The 11,619-nt window shown below is 48.5% G+C and overlaps 2 protein-coding genes across 2 annotated transcripts; both read right to left on the reverse strand.

The window, feature by feature from the left end:
* Positions 1 to 9,110: 9,110 nt before the first annotated feature.
* J7337_009966 (uncharacterized protein) lies at positions 9,111 to 10,791 on the reverse strand (the record flags this gene model as incomplete). The annotated part of the gene is made up of 4 exons (XM_044827558.1): positions 9,111 to 10,101; positions 10,156 to 10,438; positions 10,541 to 10,653; positions 10,691 to 10,791. 4 exons carry the CDS (start codon positions 10,789 to 10,791, stop codon positions 9,111 to 9,113), a joined length of 1,488 nt encoding a protein of 495 aa, XP_044678152.1.
* A 63-nt stretch (positions 10,792 to 10,854) lies between these two features.
* J7337_009967 (uncharacterized protein) lies at positions 10,855 to 11,400 on the reverse strand (the record flags this gene model as incomplete). The annotated part of the gene is made up of 2 exons (XM_044827559.1): positions 10,855 to 11,115; positions 11,245 to 11,400. 2 exons carry the CDS (start codon positions 11,398 to 11,400, stop codon positions 10,855 to 10,857), a joined length of 417 nt encoding a protein of 138 aa, XP_044678153.1.
* Between the last annotated feature and the right edge of the window lie 219 nt (positions 11,401 to 11,619).

Below are 11,619 nucleotides of genomic sequence, written 5' to 3' on the forward strand. Positions count from 1 at the left end.
CTTACATAGGGATCAACCATCCTCCTTTCTTAGCAACACCCCGCAGTCACAGCCGTTATGACCTACCAGTATTGATACAAAGCAGTGGCACCCGTTTTAAAAGGTTACACTATGTGACTATTCAACTGTTGGCGACTTGGCACTTCGGCACAATGCCGAAACCATAGCAAACAGTTGTTCACATTTACCACGATGAATAAAACGATCTTCGTATGAGGCGCCCACATCGCATATCGAAACTTTATGAATTGTGCGCCACCAGTTGATAAGACGATCAACTGCTATGGTCGAATATCTGAAAATGCCCACGGCCTGTCGGGAACCTCGAAACCCCGCAACAACTTGCTTTGTCTATGGCTGGTCTCTAATCCATTAGCTCTTTAACATATACTGGTCACAAACTTCGATAGCTCGATCTATTGTACGAGCGTCGACTATTATCACAGTACCTTCACGCCTCTGCTCCTCCCGAACCCGAAGTGCATATTCTGGATTCAAAGCAGTTGGCCACGATATTAGAAATACAAAGTTAAACAGCCGGGGGCCGTGTCTCGCAACCTTGCACCTCAACGTCAGCATCTCCAGACTCCTTGCAGCAGGCCGAGATCACGTTATCACCATCAACTGCTTCCAGCCGAGGCAAACTTCATCCACATCACCAACTCGCTTATGTTTGCCCCGGGGTGCTTGTTGGCAGGTTGGTTGAACGTACTACGAAGGTTGTCAAGACAAGTTTGCTTCCCAAAGAAAGCCACACAGGATACAAGGATGCCCGTCTGGTCGACGTCGTCTCCACTTGACAATCATCACCTATGCCCGGTCAACAGCCTCCGCGCTGTTCCGTTGATGGAGCTCCTTTTGAGACATGAAATTGTAACGAACATTTTACTTCCGGTTTGGACGATCGTTTCTTCCAGACCCAGCATGGCCACCGTACAAATGACACAAGCTATGAACCTCTGCTACAAAGTTTGATCGAAAAAGTTCTTGCCTCTAACTTGCTGCACTTCTGCAAAAGGGTTCCACAGTGCTGCATCTTTATGCATATTCCGTGTCTCACTTTTGGAGTCGAATATGCAAGCTGCAAGTTGGGAGCTTTCTGGTACGGGAAAACTTTTCGACCGGTGCGATTTCCCCTCTGTCTGAATCCCACGGCTTCTTGAGTAACCGGACCGCCGGAACAGCAAAGATATGCCATTTGGAGTAAGAAGCACCCGCCTGGATGGAAATGCTGTATAATGGAGTAGATCGAGGACTTCTGGGTCCGAATGCAACGGTGAGAAACGCCCCTGTCTGCTACCAACGATCTAGGGTTGCTTGCGGGCCTGGCGGAACTGAGCAACACGAATTGTCTGATTACTCAGTAGACTTTTTATTTTCCCGCTACGAGATCCCGGCGTTGGCCAATGGACCACGCTCTCTCCGAAGTCCGAGGACCTCAATTGCTATACGGCTGCTGTAATCATGGTACGAAAAGGGCCGTGTGGTTAGTGGTTTGAATGTTTGCCTCCCGCATTTACTTTTGCTGGAAGGACGAAGGTTTGCTAATTGCGGTTCACCAATTGAGCTAGCTGCACAATCATCTCCCAACACAAGGAATATGTTTGGAACTTCGCGCTAATCATTCGTTTTCACACTGATCGACATATCAATCAAAACGTTGTCCTGTTTGTCAAGATAACTCAAAGACGGCAAACAGCTACGGGTTGTTTCATCCCGCCTCTCATTCATACGAAGAGATTAGACAGCTTTTGAAATGGTTCCCACAACCCTACACATGAGGATTAGCCTGAGAGGGGAAAAAAAAGTCATTCCGGTGAAGAGACAGCAAAAGCAATTGTACAAAACTACGGATACGTCATGCTGTTTAGTTTGTTTGACAAGCAGTAGTGTGTGCTCGCTTGTGGCATTGTCTGCTAATAAACGTACGTTAGTTCGGAAACGTTGAACCGCAACGGACAGAAGAGGTTTTGGAGGATCGAAGTCAACTGAATTTGAGAGGCTCAAGCTGAAAATCTAGACCCAACGCCATGCTACGATTTGTTATTCGGGAGGCTAAGACCCGGGGCGGCCGACACAGATCTAGTTGGCATCAAGATGAGAACAGATTGATGTCCCACCAACAGGCCCATCTTTGGTTTTGATCTTGGAAGGAATTGCAAAATTTGGGGGTGAACGGAAGCCACTGTGATTGAGGAAGAGCAACAGCATCTGTCGAGTTTGCTATTCTAACCACCTCGACGGCAACTTAGCTTATGCTGTAGCGCGCCACCAGGATGGAATTGTCAATCTAAAAGTCGGGAATCACTCCCATTGGATGCATCTGATGATGGTACCTGAAACTGGAGGCGCCGCCCGTGGCGCTTGATCGTCAATCCGATGTCCAGTTTTGCCCTTTTAGGGTCCTATCGTGATCGTCACCAAGATCGAACTGGGAAAATGCCACGCGAATAGGCTGCGATGTTGACCAAAATAGCTTTCGTCAGCTCGCTAGAGATGTAGCTTTTACGCTGCACCTATCTGATCGATACGAGGCGACACATGGAGATGGGAGCAACTTGGATTTAGAGTTGTGAAGCGAGCAAAGAAGAAGAGGGCCGTGCCAGTTGACAAAGGCTGCCTTCACTGACAAGACTCCCGCATTGGCAATGGAACTACCACGGCATTTTTCGGTTGTGATATTTTTATCACAATCTACTCACACCATCAGGAAGCAGGCATGAGCACTAATGCTGAATAGAGACCAGTAACCTGGTACAGTAGAGTCCTCTTGGCAGTTGTAAGACATTTTGGAATTACCGCGCCTGGTGCCATTTGAGTCCGAGACATGGACGGCCGGGGAGAAGTTCCTAGGGCCACTAAATGAGGTCTACCTCGCGGAAGATTTGAGGCTGATCAAACGGTTAACTACGCCTTGATGCTCTCTCTACAGCACCGGATTTCCATGGTCCGACCTGACGCTATCACCTCGTGGAGGATGGATCCACTTGCTGGGATAATATACGCTTATGAGAATCTCTATGTTCATAGCAAGAGTGTTGGATGTTGCTGGAAACCTTACGACGCACGGATATCAGTTTATACCCATGAAACCCCCAGCCGGCTCATTGTCCCGTGCGAGCTGCCTCAAAAGCACAAGCGTTTCTTTGACTTCTGTCTGTGATATCGCAAGATCAACCATTTTGCTTTTAACAGTACCATCTGCTGTCCGAGCACACAAGGATCTCTTCCGATGCAATCACAGAGATACCCACAACCCGAGCATGATACGCGGGACGAATACAGCAGAGGCTTGATTGGATCGGGTCTTGTACCCAGATCAAAGGCGATGAGAAAAGTGATGTCTGATCAACTGCCGATGTCGCCTACGGAGCTTGGCCGGCATATTGTTGTGGTCGACAGCTCGGATAGTTGACGCATTCGAGTTCCGGCAGTAGCGTGACTGATCGGAAAGACGCGAAAAGTCAGCCAGCGTTTGAGAGTCGACAACCACATTAACTACGAGTATCGTACGAAGAAAGCGGAATTCTTCCCGGCTCAACACACACCAGAATACTCTGTATGCAACGCATCGATCCTATCCAGACTGTTGGAGGTTGTTCGCTAAGGCTAATAAAGAGGCAACTCTGGTCCTGAAAGTTCCCTGCTAAAATTTCCGAAATGAGATGGGCTGTTCGGAAGCTACACTCAGAAAGCCAAACTCCTTCGAGTTTGGCTCGGGCACCTTAGGACTGGCATCAGTTCATAATGAGATAGTATTGTGAACTTAGTTGACCAGTCATGAAGGCTCACAAAACGTTTGAGGAACTTTCTGAGCAGACTATGAGGCTGCCTCTGCACACACCTGTAGTATAGCGGGCGGGCGGGCGTAGACGTTGCTACCCGAGCTACGTTCCGAGATTCTGCGACTCATGAAAGCTCAGCATGATCGACTCTCGTCGTGCTTAGCAATTGTCTTCAAAGCACTCCCCGCACAGCAACTTTGGGGCAAGATTGGCAATAGCATCGATTTTATGGTCGATGCTCATCGCCAAGTGGATCCAACCCCAGACGATGTCGCTCTATACAGCCTCTCATATGATATACCGTAACTTTCAGGTGAAAAAAAGTCCCGAGTTGGGCTTTTAGTCTAACCGCTCTACTGGGCCTCGTCCTCTCGGCAAGAGTCTTGGATCTGGGGCTGTCACGTTGACGATGATCATCACGATCAGTCCTGAATTTACAGCCTTAGAAGCTCTCCACCACATACTTGATCCTGTTCACACTTCACAGCGGAATCATTGCTATCGTGGACAAGTCTTCCGAGCTTCGGTCTTCGATATCGCAGTGATACTCGGAATTTGTTTTCCAATTGACAAATGAGAATGGCTGTCACTTCACTAACAACTACCCTGGAGCATTGGATACAACGTCCGAACTTTGTCGGTTTGGGGTGTTGCACTCAAAGAAGAACGGTCAAGGAACAGTTATATTGCACGACACAGCGTGTGATCGATGTAATTGGTGTCATACGATGTATGGAGTACTGCTGACTATTCTACGAGAAGTAGGGGCGTACCTTGGTTGCAATATTGCGATGACCGCGAATCCAAATGTTTATGGTCACAGGGCATACACAAAATAATGCTTTCGAGTCGGTCAATCCGACGATCGCAACTCCGATTACCATCAGGACCGATTGGCGATGACTCTATATTGATCTGCAGGTGTCAGTCATGATCATCCAATCCATTTACCTGTCACCGACTCCCTTACAATCACTGGACTGTTGAGCACCATTATCAACACCAGGATCAAGGTTCTACGGAGCAGCGCACCGGCCAGTGTAACTCTTCAATGCTACATCGCTACTGTACAAGTAAGAACGCCAGGGCCATGTGCAAAATGGCAAGCAAGGTGCAAGGATTCTGTGCTATACCATGCCCGTACGCATATTTATTCCCTTTTGCGACTGACCGTTGTGTCTCCACGTGGGGTATCTTTGCCAAACACGCAAGGAGACGCGCGGACCGTTCTACTGTCAAGACATCCAACGGTCTCGCAGCTGGACAATGCACGCTAAGTCTCGTCTTGATGCAGTTGCTGCCATGACATGACAGACTTTTGCGGTGTAGGAATCATGATCTCAAAGGAATCCCGCGCCTGTACGCGTCAAGCGCGGTTTTTTTCGGATAAGAGATGAGACATTGTTGGACTAACAGGCAAATATTGAGCTCATTGGTGCATGCCAGGTCGGGTTCCTGCATTGATGTGTGGATGCAGGGGAGGTGTCACTTTCTCAGTGCCACCCTGTGCATGTGAAGTCTGAACTGAGGGAATATGATATGATGTGACTCTGATGGTGGAGGAGAGGGATCGACAGAGAGGCCAGAGTCGAGCAGATCAAAGAGAAAATGAGGTGACATTTCCCCATGAGTTTGATAAACTGGGGAACATGGGAAAAGGTGGGAATGGCCTCAAGCAAGAGGATTTCCCTGCATCACATCCATGGCATTGCGTCGTATCGAATTCTTGGCAGTTGGAGACGGAGACGGAGGCAGAGAGAAGCTAGATACCCCAACTCGGATCTTTTCCTTTCTTGATGCTGAGAGTTCTCATGGGAATTCCAAGTCAGCTTGGGTACGGGTTCTTTCAATTAACAGCCAGGATATCCCAACTCTCGTTTGTTTCAGTAGTAGCATCACGTCATCTGACACATGGGGAAAGATATCGGCTGCCGTGCGATTCAAACACTGGAAGCATCATCCTTGAAGGCGAGTCAAACCAGTTCAGTTGAGTTGACTCTGGTCATGTCATGTCACAAGCATAATGCTCTAACGAGACATGTACATGTGCCTATCTACTCGATACGATGGATGCTCCGCCAGTTGCATTACGTGTGTGTGTGCTCTGTTGTGACTCGATTGCATACATACATACATACATACATACATACATACATACATACATACATACATACATACATACATACATACATACATACATACATACATACATACATACATACATACATACATACATACATACATACATACATACATACATACATACATACATACATACATACATACATACATACTGTACAGCAATTGCGCCTCTCCGGTGTGGAGATGAGGCATATGCATGACTGATGGAATATCATGTAAGCTGCAGCAATGGGAGGCAAAAAGTGATGAGGCCCTATAGGCTGTACGTCTATCACATCGCACTGCAGAGTATAGCACAGCGGTTTTTGATTAACCATATCATATCACACACGCACGCACGCACGCACGCACATACAGGTTGACTTGCATTCTGTACTAACTGCAGCCAGGTCTAGTCCGTCATTTCAGCTAAGCCATGAGATTGAGACAGTCTTTAGGCTACTGTATTGATCTCACATAACAACAACAACCAAAAGTGCAATCATTTGTTATCTGTCACAATCGCCTCGAGGCCCCGTTCCTTGGCTTCGTATGCTACTTTACAATGTATCGCTGGGTCAATCATCCCCTTGACTGATTGGTGCGACTCCGAAGTTCCAGCAGAAGAGAGAGACATGCCGGCGCTAGAAACGCCTCGTCCTGACCGTTGCAGCACCCCGGACGCAACACGGCCCTACTACTACTCTGCTCTACTTGGAGGTATCTAAATTGAGGCACCAAAAGTAAGGCGAGAGGGGAGACAAGATGGGTTGAGAGAACAATTCTATTGGCTCTTGAGAGCATGAATGCCTCGGCAGACGAGTGTAGGGGTCGATAACTGATTCGGTGAACCATAATAGCGTTCTAGCGTTGTAACAACAACGACACGTGCTTGACAATTGAGGATTTGAGGCATGTCAACTGTGAGTGAATGAGTGATCCTCTTCAACTCTAACAAACTTTTGGTTGACCGAATGTCAGTCAACTCAACAAGAGCTCTTTGGCGATCTGTGCCATCCCCGCCTTGGTTCTCGTTCAACTCAAAAAGCGCCGAGCGAGGCCAGCCTTGCCCCTGTCCTCGTCCTTGTCCCCAAATCCTACGGTAGCTTCACTCAAGTTGCTCTTTTGCCTTTACCTTTGCCTTTGCCTTTGTGGGCCTGTCAAAGTTGGCGGGAATCTAGCCGTTCAATCCGGACCAATTCCAGCCAGAAGCCGTACCATGTTGGGCATAGCTTCTTCGGCTCACCAACTACAACCGTCTCGACCGCTTCCCCATTCATTTATGCTACCTTGCCGTGACGAGGATTATATTATAACGGACAGGGTAGGGATACGATAAGTGTTGCATGTCCTGGTAAATTACATACACCCCGCCTGTTACATGATGATCGACTTGGTGAAGCTCTCGAATTGGGAACGCTGAGGTTACAGTGGGATAGATCGCTCAAATAGGGCCACTTAGTGCTATAACGCGGGACAGATTGGGTTCATTGGGCTCGAAAGAGGACCCTGAACATCAAAGACCTTTTGCTTTTTATCGGTAGCAATGGTAACGCAGCAGTGCTAACGGATAAGCCCTTTCTGCATTGGACGTGCATACGTAGACTAACTCAATAGAAACGGAATACCGCTTTGAGATGTGCCTGAGACATTGTTTGAATTGTTCAGACAACCAATTGGACCTGAACTTCGGCAAAGGATATGACCGAAGATTAACGAAAGAAAATGGTTTCAAATTCAGTCACGATGTTGACGATGACGATTCTAGCTTGACAAGAGCCGATCAACAGACGAGATGAGAGAGAGAGAGAGACTGAGAACCTTCATGGATCGGAGACCCAAGCTAGACTCACTCGAGATTCCCGGATAGTCAAGCCTGTGGCACCAAGCAACGAGCCAAGCATGGGAGCCTCGTCTCGTCACCGTGTTGTCGGAATCAACCAATTCACCAAGCGAAAGGAAGAGAGGGAGAAAAGATGAGATATCACATCGTACACACCCTCCCCTCCCCTCCCCTCCCCTCGGAACCGGATCCAAGAGTACCCAGGGATCAACGGCGTCCCCGTGATACCGATACCGCGAAACTGCCCATGTTGTCCCCTCTAACTATGTATGTAACTTAAAACATGGTTACATTGTTGGTGGTGCTATACAATTCTGATGAGCCTATCTCATCTTTTGGTGGAGGAATTGTATCTGTATCTGTATCAGACTCACCAATTTCTCCAGTTCACTGCATTGCCTTGCATTAGTGAGGCCTATCGGGAAGGGCCTTTTTTCTTCATCTGTCCCGTCCACGTGGTTACATAGGGACCCTTGTCTCCTGTCAAGAGGCTTAGTGCGACACTTTTCAACTCTCGCCTGCGGCGGGACGAGCGGACTCGATTATTTTGTGTTTTGTGGTTCGTGCTAACAATGGAATTAGTCTGGCTTTACGGTGACTCGACGTGTTTCAAGACACATGAGTTGACTGTTTGAGCAATTGAGAAGCCGGTTTGACAAGAGTCGCAGCTAAGAACTGACTAACTCCGTCTATCAGAAAACGTAATGATTCAATTCAGCTGCCGGAGAGACCAACGTGAGACTAGGCCTCGGCACATGATCACTCTGGCAATGCAAGATAATCTCGATTCCATTTACCAAGAGATTGGGTCGCGATGGACTCGAATGAACGAACTGCGATCTACTATCTTGAAATGGCTAGTGAGTGAGTTAGGTGGAGGCTCAGTAGATGGACAAAGCTCGAGACGAGATAGTAGACTACTACATATTAAGTGCTGCGACGCTGCGTGGAGACCAGCCGAACTAGCCGAGCTTCTGCCCAATGTCGTTTGAAGGATCAAGGTTCTATGAGATTGTGCGTTGCGTGTTCGTAATGGAGTGTTGATAGGAAGGGAAGATGCTTGGAGAGATGGGTCATGAGAGAGTGAGAGGTTGAGGCTATGAGGTTGGTGAAGAGTCATGAGAGTTGGCATGACTCGGTTGAGTGCTGAGACTTGAGTCGGAGTCAACAGTGAGCTTCAGACTCAGGATGGAGGCATGATTTGCCTGTCTCTGAGATGTTTTCTAGCAGAAAGTGTTCACCCAAGGACAATCGGAATAGGGTAATCGGACATATCACAACTTGTGAATGCAATTCGTATACTCCTCAGAGTTCAATCTGAACCGTCTCATAGTGACATGAGACTACCTAAGGTACACAATCTACCGCTCAACCATAACTCGCACATCACCAACCGCTGCTCTCGCCATCTTCTTGAGCAACGTCCTCTCATCCGCCTCCCGGTACCTCTCCCATGAATCCAGTCCCTCCTTCGCCTGAATACTCAACGTCTCATAACCCTGACGAATAACCTCCGTGACCTCCTGCGTCGTCAAAAGACTAGGCTTACGACGATTCGCGCCACCTTCTGAAAGCATCTGGTTGTAATGCGCACTAACGTTAATAAGCGTATCAATGGAGTTGCTGTTACGGTTACCAAGGCGGTAGTTCTCCTTGAACTTGGTGAGAACCTCACCGGACTCGACGACTTTGTAGAACAGATCGTCGTAGTCTGCTGGCGAGGGGAGGAAGGCTTCACCAGCGGAGAGGGATAGGGCGATGAGGTTAACAACGTGGTCGAGAAGAGTATCGATATGTGGTAGATCCTTCAGATCGGCTGTGTATGTAGCCAGGAAGCGAACGATGGACAGCAAAGACCGGAAGAACTCAGGCCAATGATACTCCAGCCGAGTGCGCGTACGAGAGAGATATGAGATAATACGAAGCATGATGCCAAAGCAGAGTGTGTAAAGACTGACATCGAGACGACGACGAAGATTATGATTCACACCGTCAATCATAGTGTCTAGAAGTGAAATGGCAAGGACTCGCTCGCCTTTGACGAGAGGGAGGTAAGGCTGTCGCTGTCGACACAGACGCACTGCGACGCGGGATTCATCGCTGCAGATACGCTTGCAGATTGTGGGATCTTCGATCAGGAGGCGGAAGACCATGAGGTTGAGATGGGCGTAGTATGTGGCGCGGGGTGAGAGGTAGGCGTGTTGGAGGAGATAGGAGGTGAGAGAGACATAGCTGGCGATGGGTTGCTCAGCGCCTGGTTCAGCTGCCTGTGTTACTAGGTTGAAGCAGAAGAGCTTATTGGCGTGGGTGAAGTCGTAAGTAGCTAGGAGAACAGCAGCTTCTTCCTCAGGTCTAACACAATGTCAGTTTATGTTGTCGTAGCACAAGGGGGATTGTTTGACTCACAGCTTGGTGAAGAGAGCTTTGGCAGTCTCAACATCATACACAGGCTTCTTCACAGGTTTTGGCCCGGGAGCGATCGCGCCGAGTCCGATCATGTTAAGAGTAGCGCTGAAGGTCCAGCCTTCAGGAAGATCGTCTTGGATCGTGATGTATCGAGACCGAACTATCTGACACGCTTGTCCTACTGCGCCCACGATCTTTTGAATCACGGCTTCGTTGACAAAGTCGTTTAATCTTTGCTGGTAGGGGTTCTGGAACTCGAATTTGTTGTAGTTTGCTAGGAGGCCTAGTAATGTGAAGGGTTGTAGGACTTGATCTGACGTTTCTGCGTCTTGGATGAACTGGCATTGTTAGCCTGGAACGCTTCGATTTGTACAGTATCGTGTACCTTCATGACTGCGGGAAAGAGATCTCTTTGGATCAAGTACGTCAACAGTGTTGTCTGGTACGCCCCAGCAGTTACCGCCAACAGCACTTCGACCGCCTTGTATCGAACTTCCACTGCTCCGAGTCAGTTGAGCCACCTCAGGATACATACTGAGCCTTACACTCTTTGCTATTCCTTATTATAGCCTCCACAGCGCTGACAAAGTCGGTGAACACGGCATCGATCTGATCGAGTCCTGCAAGAAGAACCATGATATCGGAGCTCGGATGCGGGTATCGTTTGGAGAGGAGGCATGATAGAAAGACACTGAGCGTCTATCGGTTGTTAGGACCAATTCGCGAACTGCATTGCGGTCGTATACGACTCACGTCCAGCGCGTGCAGCTGCGCAAGGCTATGCGAGCCCTTGAGCGCAGCTATACCCCTCGCAAAGAGCTCCTGCGTCCGCACATCGAGCGACAAGACATGGCTGGGGCTCAACTCGTTAAGGATACGTCTCAGGGCGGCGCGATCGGGTCTGAGGAGGAAAAACTCTGTCCAGAAGCCATCTGTCTTCTCTTCATCGTCGTAGTCATCCTAATTCGAGCAAAAGGGGCGATCAGTCGAGGCGGGCGCAAGGAGGTTTCGGCGGTTGCGGATATCTACCTAGCAGTTTGGTGTTTAGTTCATGATGGGGCAGTGACAGAGTCGAGTTATGGGGTTTACCTTGAAGAGAGAATCGTAGAGCTGGATGATCTTGGGGGTAAAGACCTCGGGCTGAGGCTGGCGAGTAAGAGGTGACGCTTCCATAGGAGGGGAGCTGAAGGGTGAGAGGTACGATAATGTTGAAGGAGGACGAGTTGCGATAGAGAAATGGGCCATGGCTGTTGTTATCACGTGCACCCCTGCTGTAGGTATTCTAACTGGTGTTTGTGTTTATTGACACCCGAAAATTGACGACAATAACTATTCAGCTCTTGAAATGGACTAGAGATAAAAAATTCTTTGTTTGAGTTGTATTGTATGGTAATTCTTTCGACGCCGTTGGCTTGGCCGTTGTGTGTGCCAACGAAGGTCTCAGATTCCCTAGGACAAGTGTTC

This window comes from Fusarium musae, chromosome 7 (assembly GCF_019915245.1).
Source record: "Fusarium musae strain F31 chromosome 7, whole genome shotgun sequence".
Taxonomy (NCBI): Eukaryota; Fungi; Ascomycota; class Sordariomycetes; order Hypocreales; family Nectriaceae; genus Fusarium; species Fusarium musae.